The following is a 20,757-nucleotide window of genomic DNA, read 5'->3' as shown; positions in this document are numbered from 1 at the left end:
CACATAATATTTTAATGACTTCGTGGATTTTGCGACATTATTTATTGATATGTAGAATAATTCGAATTATTGCGCGCGGTATCGATTACTTCTGATGTCTTTTGTTTTCGAGGTAATTTAATTGACATTTTGGTCACGTTGGCCACCACTTCTACTTCGGCCTATTTCGCATTTCGCCCCTCGTGCTTAGTTCAACATGGCGTCTTGTGATGCGTGGTGAATCAATACGGGGGCGTTGGAATGTTTTGTGCCACGTGTGCTACGAATGGCTTTTCATTTACCTACAAACGATCCGCCGCAATGACGCGTTGGCGAGAACGGAAGTGATGGGAGGGAAAAAGGTACAAAAAAAAAGGTAACTCGAGTAACTGTAACAGTAAATATACGTATTTCAAGTTGCTCTGCAGTCAGATCTACAGAGCTATGTATATCAACTAGATTGTGAAATACTGGTTACGGATTTTCACCAGACTTTGTTTACTACAATAAGATACGTGTATAGATACGATAAAAAATACAATACGACGCAAATGCGTGAGATGAGATCGCGAGGTCAACAACGGCGAGTGATTGTCAGTTGACCGATCATTTGTTTCCCAACCAAAAGTAGAACAAGAGATTATATACGCGGTGTAAAAGATGACTAATTGCAAACTCGACCTATGAGCGCAACAGTGCGCAGTGTTTTAGTACATACATCAAATCGCGAAATTTGAAAGCCTTGACAATTTATAATTCCGTTGTATAATCAAAAAACCTTGACGGTTTATAATTCCGTTGTATAATCAAAAAATCACGCAACGAGAATTATAAATCGAGGATACGAGTATTACGTATTTCGTTACGTCGAATGTCAAGCTGAAAACTTTCTAATGAGACAAAGAGAAAGCGCGAATACGTGCCGTTTTCTCTGGCATAAACACGTCACCTCGTAATTATTTTCTTTGTAAATAATCGACGTCCGCGAATTAGATATATCCTAAAATACGACGTCCCAAGGTCAGTGTTGTAAGCTTCTAACCGTTCGTGAATCGTATGTATGTGGATAACCGACTAAATATCCGGCAGATTTTTGATACGAGAGGGGGTCTGGCTTACAGGGAAATGTCAGATCTCCGTACGATTGGAGTGATAAGAAGTAAAAACAAAGATGAAACTCACCCATACAATGAGCGCACCAAACAAATGAAAACTTTCGCTTCCTGAAGGCTCAATAAAGTTCACACGTCCGAAGTCCGAGCAGAACTGAAGTGAAGGAACTCGCGCCGAAGAATATATATGATCTTCTCCCTCCTTGCCTTCCCGCCTCTCCCGCTTCACTTCACCCCCCACGCTTTTCCCCCCTCCCCCCAATTGGGTCTTTCCCGCACACTATAAACAATTTACCTTTCTCGCGACACACAACTAAACTAATACCGACACACGTCACTGGTTACTTGCTCGTATTCAAAGTCCCAGCTATTCACTCTGTGTCGCATTTTTTCCCTTCTTTTTCCCCTCTCCTTCCACTCGTTTCTCAACGTCCACCGAATTTCCCAACACGCCCAGCACGGCAGTTACGGGAAAAGCTTGATTTCCCTGCACGGAGAAACCGCATCCGCTTTTCCTCCAAACGATCCGACGATCGACGAGCTAAAGGGTGCACCGCTCGACTAGACGGTCCAGGGCGTCGCGGCGCCGCGCGCCGCGTTTCGACCCTTGCGTCTATGCCGTCTGCGCCCACGCCCCCGCCAGTGACGTCAGAATCGATACCCGTGCCGCTACGACGCCGTGACGCCCGCAACCTTTATCGTGCCACGTGAATTCCCCCTGACTTGACATGTGCCCTCATATCGTCAAATTTACACGTGTACGATAACCTGACATGCCTACAAGTGTATATATTACACATATATGAAAGTCGTTCAAAGGGTGTCTTGAAACAATCTAGTTATGTTAGCTTAGACTAATCGAGCTGAACCCAAGGGTCATTAGAATTCGTAAACTCGTACCTGCGGTATAATACCTGTGTTTAGCTAGCAATTACAGAGTTTACAAATTCATAATAATCCTTGCATTCAGTTTCGATTAGTTCAACACAAATACATTGTTTCAAGATACTCTTTGAACGACGTATTATTAAAGTTAATTTTCTTTTTGTTTCTAAATATATTTGTGCCTTTGCTCACCGGGCACACGTGAACTTGTAATTGATCTGGGGAAATAAACTTTGTCAATTACGTCGTTGAATCAGAAATTCCGTTTGGTTCGTCACATAAAACGTCGAAAAATAATTGACACGTTTTTTTCCTTTATCAATTCAATATTTACTAACAAATATATAGTAGTTTGAAATTGACGCGTGACGTCGCAATGTGCATAGATATAGTCATATTGCTACACGAACATTATGACGTCACGAAAATTCATCTGGCTATATCTTTGTCAATAAACATTGAATTGAGAAAAGAAAAAATACGTTTCAATTATTTTTCGTCATTCTATCCGACGGAGCTAGGGAAATTTTTCATTAAACGATTTAATTATCCCTGTAATGATCGTTACTTCAGTTTCAATAATGTCGATATTACCATGTGCATGCAGACGTATATCTTCGAACCAGTGTATACAGTACACTTTCCGCTCAAATTGCCAGCGCTTTGACATTTCTGCAAAACAGTGGTTCGTGCGTAGATTCACTAATACCCATGCTCATCGTCATTGCCCGTCTCACACGTCGCGATAAGGGAATCTTTAACAAACCGTGTACGTCGTAAAATTATTTTCGCAGAATATGACGACGCGTGTCGAAACACGTCGTAATTTATATTTCGAGCGATGACTAACCCTCATTGTTTCATGGAAGAGTCCTACACAACATTGATCCAGAGTCGAAGACAGACCTCGTCTCCCCCCTCCTTGGTTTTATTCCCGAAGCTCTGATAATGGGTACATCGGCATCTGTGCTCTCGTGCACATCTATACGCATAGATATGCGAATTTAAATTACTGTTTTGTTTTACACATTTTTTGTCGAGTCGGATAAGCGGCCAGCTGATACAGACTCCTCACTGTATGTTATATATACGCTTATACCGTTATCAGGAAGCACGCTGCTGACGTCACCAACCAACGGTCGGGAAATAAAATAACAAGTAATCATTTGAACGTTACTTTGTCCAAGTTGAATAGTTGTGATACCGTATGTTGCAATTGTTACGCGAATGTTGTGACCTTGATCGATTAATAAACCGTGCAGCAAGTCGGTAGTAATGAGGAAACAATCGAGTCATTGATACATACAATCCGGAGTAGTTGCACACTTTACATCGTTCGAGGCATTGTGGCACAATGATCAACCGGTATCACTGTATTGAGACAGTTGACGTACTTGACATTAACACAAGGCAGGCCGGAACCTTGAATTATTTTTAACTATACGTACATCGTGTAAAAAATTCTTTTTCTTCTTTCCATTTCATCCTTTTTTTTTCTTTTTTTTTTACCTTAAACGACGACACTCGCGTGTTCTTTATACAATATTTCAGTGTATCTTGCAGTCGCAGAGCTATCGATTTGCACATGGCAGGTGAATGAAAGACGAATTGGTAAAACTAGTTTCCAGTACGAGATCTACCAGAGACGGAATCTCGCAAGAAAGTGTCCTTCAGGTATCATATTTCTGCGTTCGAAAGACGTTTCGCATTGTACTTTCAACTCTACACCTTTTTCACGAGCGAGGAACGATCACTCGCAGATGGTAATAAATACGCTATAGAGTAAGAGGAAAGCTGACAATGGGAATGAAATGTCTTTGAAAGTCTCATCGGCGAACGAGCACTTGCAATTCCTCCACTTGTACTCACTCGTATGCACGTCACAAACACATGAAAGGTTTCTTATCGGAAACCCAGATGTATAACAACTTGCTTCTTGTCATGCTATGTAATATACTACAGTGCATCACAGCTACCTTCAGTCAATATCACGCATGGCTCGCTTGTAAAGACAATTTTTCCGCATAATACGTCAGTTCGAAAAATTTTCTTTATTCCCCGTACTGTGTAGCATAGCTGTGTAGCTATAAATTGCAAATTGATGCCTCGCAGCTGGAATGAAAGAATTTGGAATGAAATGAAATCTTGATCCTCTGACAATTGCGATTCGCCCATATGGGTATGTATGTACATACACGCGGTACAAAAGGATCAGCTGAGTCTGTCTCAATCATTTCCAAACGGATCAGAGTCTGCTTCAATTTTGTGTTATATTTTATATCTGCAGGATTGAAAAGAATTCTTCGACCTCTAACTTGTTTCCTACCCGTGTACGGAATATCCCTTGGATACGAAAGTCTGCTTTGATAAGAAACTCACGGAACCGGGAAAAAGCTTAGGCACGAATGCCGAATACGTGCCACGTCTCTCTACCTTCCGTTTCACAAACCTATATTGCAATTCGGAATATCTAAAAATACACCGCCCGCACCATGCGTCGGATCCCCGCGACGTTTAGTTACGGACGCGAAAATAAACGTGAATCTTATTCTTGCAGACATAAGACTCAACGCTAAAAGAAGTATTTCAAATTTCCTCGCTGCGTGACTCGGCCAATTCTCACGGCCATGTCATTGCTTTCCGCATGCTAATCGCTTTGCGGCCTGTAACAATGAACAATATTTTCCTCAATTCGGTCTCTGCATCTACCAGACATTTTTCGGGTAAACATCCGACCCTCCGATTCGTCAGTGTCGAGTTTCAGCAGGAACTTTTTTTCAGACGTCGCGCCTGAAGGCCGGCCGTGGAACTGACGTGGAGTGGGAATTCGTTTAGTACGTCATAAGCGGCGGTCTGAAAAGATCATTAATGCTTTGAAGTAGTCGTCTGATATCGCTAGATTTTTATATTTCCTACGCGTTGTTATCATTTTACAAAAAGAGTCTGCATTGGGTTTGCTAAATGGAAAAAAAACGGCGCACCTACGCTAGGGCCGTCCTTAAATAGATCATTTTTGAATTTCGAACGTATAACCCCCAAATTGGCCCCGAATAATTCAAAAACAATTCCCTAATTTTTTCAGATTTTTTTCTCATCTCCAACTCGCGCTACCAAAGGGTTGATGTTCAAATTTTATGTAGGGGGGTTTTTTGGGTCGCTGATTACGAATCTGGATACAAAATTTTGAGATTCAAAATTAAAAGATTCAATATAGACTGTTGGGATGTTTGTCCGCTAAATTGAATCCGCTATTTTGAATTTCGAGGTGACGAGTTCAGATTCGTTATCAGTGAACCTCTACATCGAATTCCATCGAAATGCGTTTGGCAGATTTACTGTTCCCTTGAAAAGGGTTAAAAGGGGAAATCAATCCTCCGGAGGTACGGGTTAAACTGGAAATAAAAATCCAAGAAATTAGAGGATTACTTTGGGATTATTTGTTGTCGATTCGGGGGTTGACACAGTTAAAATTCAAAAGTGACCTTTTTAAGAAACGCCCTGACCTACACTCCACTTTCCAATGGAATAATTCGTAATCAAAGCGACACGTTGATGGTTGAAGGACACGCTCAACCTACGTACGATACGCGTAATTATGCCAGATATGTTTAGCGTATCTCTGCAACGAATTTTAAAAAACTTTGTCTGCATGAATATATGCTTAACACCTGTCTACCGCAAAGACAGTAATGTAGAGATTAATTATACATTATAGTACCGAGGTGGCTGTCTCTCCGAATGCGAAAGTTTAAACGAGACTAGATATTTATCTAAATAACCTTTCGTATATACCCGATTTATACAGCTGTCTTATTAGTTTTTCAATGAATATAAGCGTATCGGTCAGCGGTGAAGGGAAAAGTTGGCTCTGGCAGTTTGCCTGTGTTCTCATTTCAGAGCATCCATATTTTGGAAAATATTTATCGCTGCTGAGAAATATTCGTTATTCTCAAGTCCTCAAATTTTTTCTTCATAGTCAACTAGGTTCCAAGACTCGTAATTTATCGCATTATTCCATGTTTCAGAAGAAAATGTTCGATCGGTTTTATTCAGACTTCATTCCACACTAAAGCGACCCTGACCCTCATCATCGGTTTTTTTTTTTATTTCAAAGTACGGCATGGAGTCTACAAAAGAAATCATCTTTCACTGAGTTTTAGATTTTTTGAACCACGAGTTCTATTTTTACTGCTTCCAAAAACACTAAAACCCAATTTTCGAATGAATGGCCCCAATCGATTGGCTTTAATTTTTTCTCATTAGTGCTTTGTTGTGAAACGAAAATTTTAAGATCAAGATGGAAGTGGGAAAGCTTATTGTTTAGAAGCTAGAGGTGAAACAAGTAATTGAAAGGTGAGTAAAATCGAATTAAATATGAATATGTATTTTTTAAATTTATATTCAATTTGATTTTTTCACTTTTCAATTACTTCTTTCGCCTGTATCTTCGAAACCAAAAGCTTGTTCACTTTCATCTCGATCTCAAATTTTTCATTTTTTAACAAACAATCTATGAGAAAAATTTGAAGCCAATCGATTGTGAATATCGATTCGATACTTTGGTTCTCGTGTTTTTGCGAGCTATGAAAATCAAACCCGTGGTTCAAAAAATCCAAGCCCCGGTGAAAGAGGTTTTTTTTTACTATACTTCGAAAAAAAACGATGATGGTGAGGGTCGGACGTAGGTTGGTTTGGGGTAGAATGCCTAATATGTATTTGCACATCAGATACTTTAACCCTTATTGGTTTGGATGCCTCTATATCTCACCGAATTTAGGTAAGTCTGTCAATGTCAAGTAACACCGTCTACCATCCATAACTATATACAGGTATTATACACAATACGTGCTTCGAAACTTGTACTCGAGCTTCTATTACACGTACACACAAATGCATACAAAGGCTTCTACGGGTTTGTGGCTGGCTGCTGACTTATCAATCATAATGTAGGCAGGCTATCGAGTCTAATGTGCATAGTGCTTTGTGCTAGAAACAGGTCCGGACTAAAGGGGCACGATACCTAAGGCTGCTCCACAAAAAAAGGCCGAATATCGATCCTGCAAGATGGTCGAATTGGTTAAATGTAAAAAGTAGTAACAAAAAATTAAATCGACTAAGGTTAGGGAAAAACATTTTTACTACAAAATTTCTCTTATATAATTAAGTTTTGTATTACGATATTGAGTAATTATATTCCCCATTTTTTTTTTTTTGCCTTTTAAAGCTGGTAAAAATATTTAAAAAATTTTCAAAATCTAAATCACGAGCGATTTCAATCGCTGTGCTCAACAGAGACAAATCATTTAGATTTTTCTGCGATACTATAGAAAAAATAAGCGGCTTACGATATTTTGTACACGTGTGTACAAAGTTCTCGAATTTTATCTAAGAAATTCTTCGGTATCGGATTGCAGCGAGACAATGATATTCATGCGATCCTTTATTGGTAAAGATTCAAGAGTTTGAAACACCCGAATTTTTGAAAATCTAGGTACTATTTTAAAAAAATATATTTTCAGAATTCAAGGGCATAAAATTACGAGGATCTAAGACTGCAGCCTTTTTAGACTTAGGGTTAATCCAGGCCTGATTAGAAAGCTACAAGCATCATAGCATATACGTATATAGCATTATTTTCTCGGTGGTCTCTCCGCCCATTTACATATAACACAACATTCTACGAACAACCCACGCGCTTGAATATCGCAAGAAACCAGATCAATCGAGTTACGACAACCGTGTTGCGGTAGCGTGTATTGTAACTTCAGTCATATGTGCTCCAAGTATTCACTTCCGGAACAATAAATTGTTCAGAACTCGACAACTGCAATGTGTTGAGACGAAACATGCGTGATAATTCAGTTGGACCGTCGGCTTGTTCAACAATAAGACGGCGTTTACCCCGAATTCTCAGACTCCCTTTTCTCACAGCTGTCTACATATGCAGGAATGTGTGGAAAAAACGGCAACGTGATGCTGACATGTGTAATTGCATAAGAGTACACCTGTACTGCATGTTTAACGAGTCACAAGTATCAGCCATAACGTCACACAATGAACCTATGATCAAGCTGCGTTTTCACGTGCAGCAAAAGCGACTGCTGTAGAAATTAGGCTCGTTTCTACTTCGAACAGGAATTTACACGTAAAAAAAGAGTAGCTGGAGAAAGGACCAGAATCATTGAACGAGCAGAGAATTTTTACCGCTGCTACGTACAGTTGTTTGCAACGCGTGAAAATGCAGCTTCGGTTGTCAGTTCAGAAAATTGTAGGTATTTTCCATGCGTGACGAGAAGGGGCAGATATTGCAGATGTTGTAGGGAACGTAACATACGCCGATCTGCGTTCGATCATTTTTTTTGCGCTATCGCGCGTTTGCTGAAAACTGCAGCGAGGCAAAATTGGATCGGTTTTGATAAGAAGTGGACTTTGATTATTTGGTGCGGATAATGGAATATTTGATAAATAAAACGCGCAATTTGCATGGAATTGTGTAAGAGGAACATCAAGGCCTTCAACTTATGTTATTATATACGCTTACGTAATTCCGTTCATAATTATTTTCTGACGTTCATTTTCCATTGCAGTGTGTTGTATAACAATAAAGCCAAGATCTGGGCAGAATCTTTTGAATTTCTATTTTTTATTACACGCGAAGGCGTGTGTGACATATATTACACGTGACTTGCGATAAATAGGAACTGTTTCTCACTCGGCTATTCGGATCACTGTTCGATTTATCCTACGAACAACATGTTTTGTCGTATCTGAAATTGAGGGTAATATCTCACTTCGGCACACTAATTGATACCAGTCCATCCACCCATGCATATGGGCTGGTTTTTATTTATCACGAAAACAAGCTACCGCGCCTGTGATAAAACGCGTAAGCATCGTGATGTTTTTCAAAAGAGTATCACGAGAAATGATGCTGCTGTACGTGCGTGTTAATGTTCAATACGCAAATTAATGTTCAGACGAACTATATGTATACGTATATTAGCATTGGCGATATTCTTGGGGTCACTGATCACATGAACGTATCAATCTACATGTATTCACGGAATGATTTGTTATAGTCTTAAGTATTTATCGTCTACGTGTTATTTGCTTTCGGCGATATTAACGTCGCAATAACTATATTTTGCACGACTTGCAGCCAGAGACGTCGATACGTATTTTTAGGTAATCGACCTTCGACGATGGCAAATTTTTTTTTTTCCACGCAGTTACATCGAGAAAAGATTTTATTTACCGTTAACAAACGTATGTATTTGGATATGGCGAAATAAATGTTTCCTTATTATCCTCAAATTTAAATTCAGCCAAATCTGATTTGTCAACTATTAGCATAATTTTATCGATCATTATTTGGCTCGGCTTAAATTTGATAATAAGAAAAAAAAACATCCATTTCGCCGTATCCAAATATACATATACGTTTGTTAACAGTAAACAAACTATTCGATCAGTGTACAGACGCCTGTACGCGAGTAGCGCTTATTCTATGTAACTAATTGTGTGTTTTTACATCGTTAATAAGAACGTAGAAAAACACCCTGCAGATGTTATAGGTGCAGGGTACCGGCAGGCATTTACAGATTGTACTTATCGTACGCGTTATAATATGTTTTCGCAAACGGATAATTGACGCTGTCGGATCAAACAGACGTCCGCCTGCGAGATGAATACTTTTACACGCAAAACAAGTCTAATTTCATTATCGTTCAAAAATTATACCCTGCAGAATTGAACTGATAAATATACGGTGTAAAATCGTACGTTTCGTCAGCGTACACAAAATAAACAAAAATTAAAAAAAACCACCTTCTACAGGTTTATTTATAAAACGTCTATTTCTATAATTCATAAATATTCTCAATCGTTCTCCCCGCGCCTCACAGGATATTCCAAAATGGAACGTGCCTGTAAACTGTTGCTCAACCTGGTGTTCCGTGCATGTAGCTTATATATGTACATATCTATGTACGTATTATATACCTGCTGCTTTTGTCGGGGGACTGCAGATTCAACAAATTTCCGCGAATATATTGGTGTGTAAACGGTCACGTGGCATACACTTAATTGTTATATATGCCATATTACGCCGGGTTGTTACAGAGGTAAAATTATATCTGGAAACAATTCAAAATATTCTGATAAACCGCAATCGTAATTCTAATGTATTTTTAGCCCATTATTCGCAGTGCAGTAGGATTAAGGCGTAACACCACTGTAAGAACCTAACAAAATGCACGATCTTTGTTGTGTTTTTTTTTTTTTTGTTTTTGAATGGAAGAAAAGGTAATCGGATAAAAATGTTACAGGCAATTATTATTATTAGGCATATATTTATTATTGTAATACAAAAAATTGCTGTCAATAAGCATTCGAAAATGGTGACACTGGTGACGCAGTGTAACTGGTGCAAATTTGAATTTAGAAATACAAAATAAACTACTCAATTTACATGTCTATGTCTAGAGAAATACGTAGGTGATTTTTAGAATATTGATTTTTGTGTAACTCGCGAGTATTTTAATGAGAATGTTAAATTTTTGACCAAATAAGGGGCACATATTTGTTAAATAATAATGTTTAAATTAACTTGTCGAAACTCCCCTACGTATATTTTACAGCGGTGTTACCCCTTAACAGAGAACAGGTATACCGTAATCTTATGCGTGTTATACCTACACCTCGTTTATAACTTGGCGAACAAGTTTTGTACGAAAGCGATTTAAAATTTTTTTTATTTGCACGTACGAGACGTTCAATGGCGCGTGAAATTTACGCGCAAGTATAATAACGACAACGAATTCTTATCGAGGGTAAATCATACCGTATAATTATAATTGCGCACAAATCAAGGTCCGCAAAATAGAAAGAAATAAAATGCAATAAAAACGTATCTATAATTTATCTTATCAGTAATATAACCGCGGTCGAAGCTGCGGATAAACGCGGGTAGGTACAACGATCTAGATTGAGCAATCGGATTTTAAAAATTCTACATTTTTTTTTTCATACAAGTATCCAACATTACGATACAATAATCAATGTACAATACTCAAAAGGCACAACTGGAATAAAAGTTTCGATTCTTTGAGCTTTGACAAGGTCGGTATAAACCGAAAGTGATAACCTCGTAACCACCAGCTACTTTGATGTGGCTAGACACCTCTCACACTCCTCACGATAAGTTTATCGCGTCCATGAATTCGCCTCTGTATATTTATACATGTATATATATATATATGTGCGTGTGTGTTTGTACGCCATGTATTCGGCGAAATTCTTTACAGAGGCGAATTTATAGACATTTATATATATATGTATATATATATATGGACACTAGTATACGACTACGCGTCTACTTACTTGGTCGTGAGACGACCGACTTTGGATCCAATTAGATATTCGCCACAGGGGCTTCGCGCTCCAAATAATTGCATCAGCTTCGGCTGCTCTGATGTCTTGTCAGTGGATGTTATAGGCATAGGTATACGTTACCGTATTCGTGAATTGCCAATGCCACGCTGCTGTTACCTTATTTTGTTACATGCATATATGATAATTATTGTATTAAAGTAAAAGAAAAATTGATGCGTATGAAATTTGTTCTGGACAATTTTTTGCCACACGAAAAAAGGAAAAAATCTAAACGTCTGTGCGATACAAGATCGATGCGACGTGGCTCTTATTGGTCTTCTTCGTTCGACACGTGCTTTACAGATGCACAATAACTCCAAACACTTGTCAGGCGTGTGACTCCGTCTTGAAGAGATGAGCGGCTCAATTCCATTGCGCATTTGTCGAAAATCAAGAAGCATTTAAATTGGAAAAATACGTGAAAATTTCCGAGTCGATTCGCGAGGTTGATGTGAAACATTGTGATTCTTTTTTTTTTAACCAAGATCGAACGGTATACGAATCATGACAATCCGAAGCAGACGTTCAAGAACGGATGTGACCGAAAATTTTACCTTCTGTGATTTTGAAGATTACTAACAGTTGCCGATTTCGTATGAGTATTAATTGATAAATATCACGCGATAAGATGCGTAACGTAGGTATATCTGTAGTCAAGTAAAGTTGCTATCGAATCAATGATTCTGTTTTATCATTTGGTATTCATTCAGCCGTTGGACTTTATTAGACAAGGTGTAAGTACCTCGTCGTTGAGGCTCATCCCGTGCCGCATTGATTCATAATAACGTCACAGCGAAAGAAATAGACTTGTTTATTGTACTGTAAACTTTGAATCATAGCTCAAGTTTTCGAAGCAGGTAAATATGTTTTTCCAATTTTATGGAAGTAATATTTAATTTTCGTAATTCGTTGCCCGCATTTAATCTGTAAATTGAAGCCTCGAATAAAACATTGATAGCAGAATCTGTGTGTTTCGATAATGTTATACGTATAAGATTGGTAATCTCAAATTTTTGTGGACGATGCTAATCACACACGACGATAAAGCCTATCTTAGGCCACGTAAGTACGAACCTAGTTTTAAAGCAGACAGAGGCATCAATAATTTCAATCTTGCTTCATTAGCCAAACAACACGTGATTGTTGTAAGATACAAACGAGACGATACTGAACGGTGAGATTGGATTTATTGCAGTTGCATTGAAAAAGCGTAACGGAATAAAGTATCGTAGATGGAAGATTAAAATTTCGAGATTTGCCTTTCGTTTTACTCTCTTTTACAGAAAGATGAAATTTGTCTTAATTGCGTTTTTACTGGCGATGATCGCTTTTGCGAGTACCTCCGGTGAAGGCCTCCCTAATTGCCTTTGCACAAGAGAATTTGCGCCAGTCTGTGCAAACGATGGCGTTACTTACGGGAACAAATGCGAATTCAATTGCGCAAAGAGCCGCCTTCAAGGACGTTCTGCTGATGGTAAGGGACTAATTATCGGAATAAAGATTTGCCATTGTTTCTAAATACCAAAGTGATCTAAATTATTGCAATTTTTTCGGTATGTCCTTTGTTATTCGTAATATTGCACCACGTTATCCAATGTTGTACAAAGGTTCTGCGATTTCGTCTTCTATTTTGTAAACACGAAAATTGCAACGTCGCCGTTTCTTGAACGTTGTACTGTTTTTCAAAATTAAACAAATAAATTTACATCAAACTGTAACGTACGTACAATTTTATCACTTCATTGCTCGTTGACCATTTTAAATGTAACAATTTATACGAAGTGCAGGATTTTAATTCCACGCTGTTCTTATTTCCAGACTTCAAAATCGCCAGAGGTGGAGACTGCAACGGTCCCGAAATTCCCCAATTCCTGGAAGAATTTTAATAAAAAGCAAAAAGTTTTGCGCTGTGCACTATCCCGATAGATCGTTAACGTTTTGCGGCAAAATATACCATCAGTTTCTTGATTCCCGGTTAAAATTTAAACAGGATTCAATTTTTGTTCGATGCATCGTCAATTCAGCAAATATTTTCCGCATATATATTTTTACTTACAATTTGTAAAACTCAAGCTCATAGTTACACTTTCTGCAGAGTAAAGACTTTTGATTTTCAATTTGGACTCCGTCATTTTAAGTATTACATTTCGGAAACGATAAATGTGCAGCTGCGAGAAAATAATATCGTCAGTATGTTTACAATTACCGAAACATCGCGTTTAAAGATATGTATATACCTATCGGTGTATATATTATCTTTATATCAAGCTAAAAATAAATGTGCAATAAAATAGACAATGTATAATCAATATAGACCTAGACAGAGTACGAAAAACTGAGAAATAGGGGTAGAAATTATTCGATTCCAACTATTTCTTATTCTATTGCGTTTCGGATTCAACAATTGTAATAATCAATTCAATAAAACATATTATTATACCGATATTTGCATTTATATATGTGTTCTGAAGTTTTTCTTCATTCTTGCCAGTCACGTGTGTTGTACAGAGAGAAACCTTGTTGTACAAGTACTTAGGAGTATGCAGTTTGAAATGGTGAATATTTGAGTGGACGGTATAATTTGGATGTGAAAGTTGTATTTGAACATTTGACAGGTGTTACGTCTGTGAAAAGTATAATGTATAATAATATATAATAATAAAAAAGTATAATAATTTAACAGCGTAATTTAATAAATAATTGTTGTTATCGTTGAATGCTACAAAGTACGTGACGTCTTCAAACTTCAAGATTATATTTTTCCCTATTTCTTTCGGCATACTCGTTCATAGCTACATAGCCATATATCAGTTGGTCCTCCGAGGGCATCGGAGCGACCTCAGCGCTGTCATTCGGTTATAGCAGTAACTTTTGTCAGTGTTGTTTCCATTGTATTGGTTTCAAAGTTTTAAGCAAAATTAATGTTACGTATACGATAAGAATTGCGTACGGGTATTGATTGAACGGCTGAGGAACGGTCGTAAGAAATGAATATAGTTAAAGAAAGTTTCGTTTGTAGGTCAGCGTCGAGGAGATTATTTCTACGGTCCACGGTAAGTTGACGCAACGAAGGTTGATGCTTACGTAATTCGTGGCCAGAGGGCAGCACGTTCGACTGTGTTTTTTTTTTTCAACGATCCGTCGTATCATGGCGGCAAAAACAAAACGCGTTCGAACAAGGGATTAAGCTTTTAGTTTGTTGTATGATTGGGAAATGAAAGAAAAAATGTTAATCATCAAATTAGACGGACAAATCAAAGAGTTTCACATTTGTTGCAGCGAGAGAATAATTTTGCTATGTTTGTTGGGAACTCTGGCAGGTTCACGTTCATATTGAAGAAACGGTGCTTGAATTTTAACCTGTTGTTTTATCGATACTTTGAATTAAAGAAATATTTTTTTTTTGCCACAAAGCCCGTAGAACCACAAAGAAGACTTAGCGGGATAAACGGAAATGATTTGAAAGCCGATATTATCTTGAGCGCAAATAACAGGAAGGGTTGCGTTAAAAATTTAAAACTCTATCGACCAGCGAGCAGATCGTCGAACCGAGAAGAGGTTAGTAAAGCTGCTGTTCTGGTACCGCTATGCATGCACAAAGGTGAACTCGGATTGCTGTATACTCTAAGGTCAACAAAGCTAAACACCAGCAGAGGACAAGTATCGTTCCCCGGAGGAATGCACGATAAGGATGACAAAACTTTGGAAGAAACGGCCATCAGAGAAACTTGGGAGGAGCTTCGTATACCGAGAGAAAAAATTGATGTTTGGGGTAGTGGAAATCCAATGGGAAGACAACATGTCAGCGTACTTCCGGTTCTTGCCTACATCGGCGATATTGAGCCAAACGAATTACAGCTCAACACCGACGAAGTTGAAGAGGCCTTCGTTTTGAGTTTGAACAATCTGTGCGATCCCGCGAAGTCACGTTTTACTCAATTTCGTGATAGTTTTACATTGCCAACGTATTTAGCTGGCAAACACCGTGTATGGGGATTAACTGCTGCTATCACCCATGTCATAATGAAAGCGCTAGTTCCGAATGTTTATAAACATAAATTAGCCTACGCTCAACCTGTTCACGAAATAAATTCCGCTTCGAATATAACAAATTTATCGGTTCCATAAACCGATACCTTTTCTGTGTATATAATTTATTATATAATATTGTAATTTTGAAATAATATTAAAGACAGATGTAATAATATTAATTTTGTTTATGCTTTACTCAGACAGCTACTATATGTTACTCCTTAACAGCAACGTGATACATTCTACCAGATTTAATAGTTTGATAAATATTTAACTGCCGCTAAACGTTCGTTTCAAATTATTCGCAATTCCTTGTAGCGCATGCGCAGTACATTTAAAATCAATCCACCATATATCTCGTTACTTCGCATACGTTCAGTATTTGCAGTTCGCATTTGCTTTGTCGATATAAATTTACATTAGTGTAATAAATCACAACAGAGCAATAAGATCAGCGCTATGAATGGATCTGTCGTATCGTTATGTGGATCAAAGTGTGGAATTCCTTGATGAGACCTAAATTCCGAGGGCCTAGGGACATTCTAATTTCTATCGTTGGTACGGAACTTGGTCGAGACGTCACCACCACGACGTTTACGGGGGGCCGGTCCCTGGAATTGACAGTATAGCAAAGATGGCCGACGAAAAGGAACCTCCTCCTCTGTTCGACAGCGTAGAAATTAATAAAAATGATGATTTGGAGGAGGACGACGATGACCTATTCGCATCTGCTGTTCAGGTACGCTGTTGATAATATTACGAAAAATTTTCAAGTTATTCAATCGGATCTTTGAGGCTATTATGCCAAACCGCTCGGCGTTCTATCTTCTCGATAGCAGTTCACGTCGTCATTGCTTGTTATTATTAGAACTCTTTTCCGTTTATGTGTTGTAATCCATATCGAACTTTCCGAAATCCTGTAACCTGTGAATAGTGAATCACGTAGTATTCGAAACGATCTGACTCGAATACTTTCGTGAATGTCGAGTTCCTGTGCCGCTGCTCTTTCCCCATTCACAACCAAAAAACCGCTTTTGAAAACGCCTCCTTAGTTTGAATCTTACGGTTTAATTTGTTTTTGAAATATGTAGCCTTTGTTTACCGAGGTCGACGATAACGAGGATTGATAGAGAGTATCGCTTGTTATTCACCAATAATATTGAGACTGTAGAATTCGATAGGCTTCGTTCCATCATTTTCGTTTTTTCGCAATCTCAGCTAATTCATTACCAAGAAAGCAGTATGCGGTTTCTTTTCTTTCATTCTGGTTTACAGTTCAATCTTTTATATTTCGCCACAAGCAAGGTAAAAAGTTTGTGTTAATTCTGTTGTACATTCTTCTACTTATCCTTTGATTAGTATCCAAAAATGTTTTATTAATATTTGAACATCGATAAATATTTGTGATTCTTAGGACCATAATCAGTTAGATGATGATTCACCTTACAACGGTATCGGCACCATGCAGGCAGAGTTGCCTAAACTGACATTAAGAGATGCGATAGACCAGAATTCAGGTTCATCTATTTCGAGTCCTCCTCCAGGACCATTGAGTCCCACCACTGAAACTGCGGGTAGCGATATTGGAGAGATGGACGAAGTGCCTATTAACGATAACAGTGACATTCTCCCACCAAAAAGTGTCTTCCAATCGCAAGCCCTTGAAGAGGTGATTAAGTTGTAGCATAGAGACTTGCGCTGAGTTGCTTTGTGTAATTTTTTTTTTTGCATCATCTCAGCTTTTGGACATGTATTCATGTATTTTTATACTTGAATTACAGGTGCCCACGGAGACCTCTGATGTATTTTTAAAAATTACAGTAACTTCGCCACAAAAAGTCGGTGAAGGTATGGGTGCCTATGTTGCATACCGAGTTGAGACTAAAACCAACATGCCAATATTCCGAAAGCGTAGTTTCAGTGTGGTTCGACGCTTTAGTGATTTTCTTGGTCTTCACGACAAACTGACGGAGAAGTATCTGAGAAATGGTAGAATTATACCACCAGCACCGGAGAAAAGTGTTATTGGTATGAATAATTATCTGTCTTCTCTAGCTGACTAGTATTTCGAATTCATTCTGCGATCCTTTGGTTATTTAGATCATGGCTTTGAGTGTCTTTATCACTTTTTCAGGCATGACGAAAATTAAAATGTCCGGTGACAAAACCCAAGAACATAATTCAAGCTCGACTGAGTTCATTGAGAGGCGCAGGGCTGCTTTGGAGAGATATGTAAATAGAACAGCTGCTCATGATGTCCTTCGCGTTGATCCCGATTTTAGAGAGTTCTTGGAAGCTGGTAAGTTTCAACATTATGTATGTATAGCTAGTAAGGACATTATAACATACAGTTGAAGAAATTATTAATTTCCCAGAGTGTCCTGCAGTTTTGAAAGTCCGTAGTATTTGAGAAATATTTAGTATTGCGTTTATTTTTAAGACAGTACTTTGAAGTGTTGAAGTATATATGTTTTCTTTGACGTCCATGTAATATTTTCTTGTCTATTCATCGCAGATGAGTGTAATTTCGTTTAGAAATATTTTCACTTAAATTTTCCTGTCTAATTTTACAGATATGGAATTACCCAAGGCCACAAGTACATCGGCACTTAGTGGTGCTGGAGTTATGAGACTTTTTAATAAAGTTGGAGAAACAGTCAATAAAATCACTTATAAAATGGATGAAAATGATTCGGTGAGTTTTAAATGTACTTTCTCAACTATGATTTATCCATACATTATCATCATCCATTGTCGCAAGAAAAAAAGCTGTGAAACAATTTTCTGTTGCTTACATTTAGGAGGGTAAGGTATGTTCATTACACATCGTCACTGTTGTCAAAATGCCTTTATTGTTAAACTGACATTCTCATATCGTCATCCTTCGTTTGAACTCACGTTCACTAACTCACCTTGATTTAATAATGAATTATGCACTTGTACACACCAATAACACAACAATCTCGTCATATGTATTTATCCCAGTCACTGTAGTGTACAGTATAAGCAGATGCCATGGAGAGTATCGTAAATGTCTAGTAAATATTTTTTAACAATCTGGCGTCTCATCCCCACTTCTTTTTTTTACGTTGCTCAGAGGCGGTTCAATTTTTTTTTTCTCAAATGAATATGTGAACTCTAAATTTCAGTGGTTTGAAGAAAAAACAACTCAAATAGATTCTCTGGACATACAATTACGCGCATTACATGCGGCTGTTGAAAGTCTGACCAATGAAAGAAGAGAGTTGGCTAATTGTACAGGCGCCACAGCAAGATCCATTGCTGTACTTGGCCATGGGGAGCCAGGCGCTTCCCTTGGCAGAGCCTTGGCTCAATTAGCTGAAACATTGGAAAAAGTCGAGGTGGTCAGAAGGGCTCAGAGCAATAGCGATTTATATCAATTTGGAGAAATGCTGAGGGATTATGTCGCGTTAATTGGCGCAATTAAAGTGAGTACACAAGGAGTTCTATCATCGTATTTTATCAATTTAAAAAAAGTGTTGTTTTAAAAATTTGCGTGTGCCTGATGAGAGGTGACAGAAACTATTTCAATTACAGGGCGTTTTTCACGAGCGTGTGAAAGTGTTTCAAAATTGGCAACATGCTCAGCTTATGCTGAATAAGAAACGAGAACAAAAAGCAAAGTTAGAACAGTCCGGGCGCAGCGAAAAGTTGAACCAAGCTGCAACTGAAGTAATTGAATGGGAATCAAAGGTTGACAGAGGTCAAGAGGAGTTTGATAATATTTCAAAAATGATAAAGAAGGAAGTTGAGAGATTTGAATTAGTCAGAGTGGAGGATTTCAAAAAGCAATTGACTGAGTATCTCGAAGCAATGCTGCAACATCAAAATCAGCTAATTAAACACTGGGAAAGTTTCCTTCCCGAGGCTCGTGCAGTTGCATGAACATTCCACGAGTATATAAAATTACGAAATATATCTATGTATATATACACGTACAACTACATTTATGTGTACATAGATAAAATTTACTTATAATGTGTAATGATAACAAAATTATCTTTTTTAAGCATTAGATAATAATTCATATCTGAAAGTGTACTAGTAAGTATACAAGTTGAGTCTCTTCAACGTTTTGCCTGATTTTCCTAGACAAAAGTTGGGATGTGAAATTTCGAGCACAGGTACCATCTGTTTCATTTAAAAATTGAAAACAATCGTGTTACTATTTAATTTTTAAGACTCTTCACGATTTATTATACATGTATAATCTTATAATCGAAAACAACAACAGTAACAGAAAACAACTTTTCCGATGCATCGGCAAAAAAATTCAGTCGCACAGTTGTTAAAATGATCGCTCGAAGCGAATCGCTCGCTGTTAAACAATATTTATAGAAATATATACATTATATAATATATTATATTATATACATACATACATACATACATACATACATACATGCATACAAACATACATAAATACATCAAAATCGTACTCTTTTCTTTCAGGCACGTATTCTATACACGTACTATTTGTTAGAGAATGTTATTCGACAATAAAATTGAAGTTATACAAAATATTAATTATAAATATATCGGAATTCCTGTACATAGATATAAACATGTACAATTCATAACAACGAAAGTTAATTGTGGTGAATATTATAGAAAACCGTATGTAGTAAGTATTGATCCATTTCTTAAATTTAGATTTTTTTTACAATAGAAGTAGAGTAGATGAGAGGCAGATTTTGAATCCCCTTGATACCACGTGTAAATTTCTGTGAAAGTGCACGTTCTTCCTCAAATCATCATCTATTGATACAGAAGGTATACATATATCTACAATGGTGTACTGCTTTGGAATCTATTCTGTTTCAGATTTGGCAACTGTATTCTCTCCCTGGCCAGTAACCCGCTGCTTTCCTATCGAATGGTATGCCAGATTTCTGTTTTTCTTTTTCCAACTGTAAGTATGCACTCTGTTTGTTATCGATATCCATTAACAACAGTTAGTAAATGTACGATATCACGCTATTTTCACTGCGTAGCCTATATTTAATTGGTGTAAAATTCGTGATAATTCTCTGTCCTCCACAGCATACTAAACAATACATATAGTACGTATGCAACAATGTTATCGTATCAACAGGGAGAATATGGATTTTAGTCATTATTTTCATAAAAAGTTTCTTAGCGGATATCATGACTATACACCAGACATGCTGGAGTTCAAAAAAAAAAAGGTAGTACACTACATTTTACAATTATTACAATACGCTATATAGCCAGTTAAATCCCTTCGGTTGTTCGCGCAAAATTGCGTTCAATAGAGCTGTCAGGCGTCTAACTT

General features: G+C 37.7%; 3 protein-coding genes across 4 annotated transcripts; all 3 read left to right on the top strand.

The window, feature by feature from the left end:
- The first annotated feature begins 197 nt into the window (after positions 1-197).
- LOC124174392 (turripeptide Ici9.2-like) lies at positions 198-13,851 on the top strand. Its single transcript, XM_046553504.1, has 3 exons — positions 198-355; positions 12,692-12,882; positions 13,227-13,851. The coding sequence occupies exons 1-3, from the start codon at positions 210-212 to the stop codon at positions 13,292-13,294; spliced, it is 405 nt and encodes a 134-aa protein (XP_046409460.1). The 5' UTR covers positions 198-209; the 3' UTR covers positions 13,295-13,851.
- A 353-nt stretch (positions 13,852-14,204) lies between these two features.
- On the top strand, positions 14,205-15,619 carry LOC124174391 (mitochondrial coenzyme A diphosphatase NUDT8). The gene is made up of 2 exons (XM_046553503.1): positions 14,205-14,461; positions 14,823-15,619. The coding sequence occupies exons 1-2, from the start codon at positions 14,396-14,398 to the stop codon at positions 15,534-15,536; spliced, it is 780 nt and encodes a 259-aa protein (XP_046409459.1). The 5' UTR covers positions 14,205-14,395; the 3' UTR covers positions 15,537-15,619.
- A 420-nt stretch (positions 15,620-16,039) lies between these two features.
- On the top strand, positions 16,040-19,982 carry LOC124179912 (sorting nexin-2). 2 transcript variants are annotated; one of them, XM_046564785.1, is made up of 7 exons: positions 16,040-16,179; positions 16,855-17,109; positions 17,222-17,468; positions 17,575-17,739; positions 18,014-18,135; positions 18,590-18,889; positions 18,999-19,982. In XM_046564785.1, the coding sequence occupies exons 1-7, from the start codon at positions 16,075-16,077 to the stop codon at positions 19,344-19,346; spliced, it is 1,542 nt and encodes a 513-aa protein (XP_046420741.1). In that variant the 5' UTR covers positions 16,040-16,074; the 3' UTR covers positions 19,347-19,982. The 2 variants fall into 2 exon arrangements, with proteins under 2 accessions (XP_046420741.1, XP_046420748.1); XM_046564792.1 differs by lacking the exon at positions 16,040-16,179 and adding an exon at positions 16,600-16,745.
- Positions 19,983-20,757: the final 775 nt, after the last annotated feature.

Source organism: Neodiprion fabricii, chromosome 1 (assembly GCF_021155785.1).
Source record: "Neodiprion fabricii isolate iyNeoFabr1 chromosome 1, iyNeoFabr1.1, whole genome shotgun sequence".
In the NCBI taxonomy this organism is placed as follows: domain Eukaryota; kingdom Metazoa; phylum Arthropoda; class Insecta; order Hymenoptera; family Diprionidae; genus Neodiprion; species Neodiprion fabricii.
Note: the sequence above shows the minus strand (reverse complement) of the source record. Positions and strands in the feature narration are given on the sequence as shown.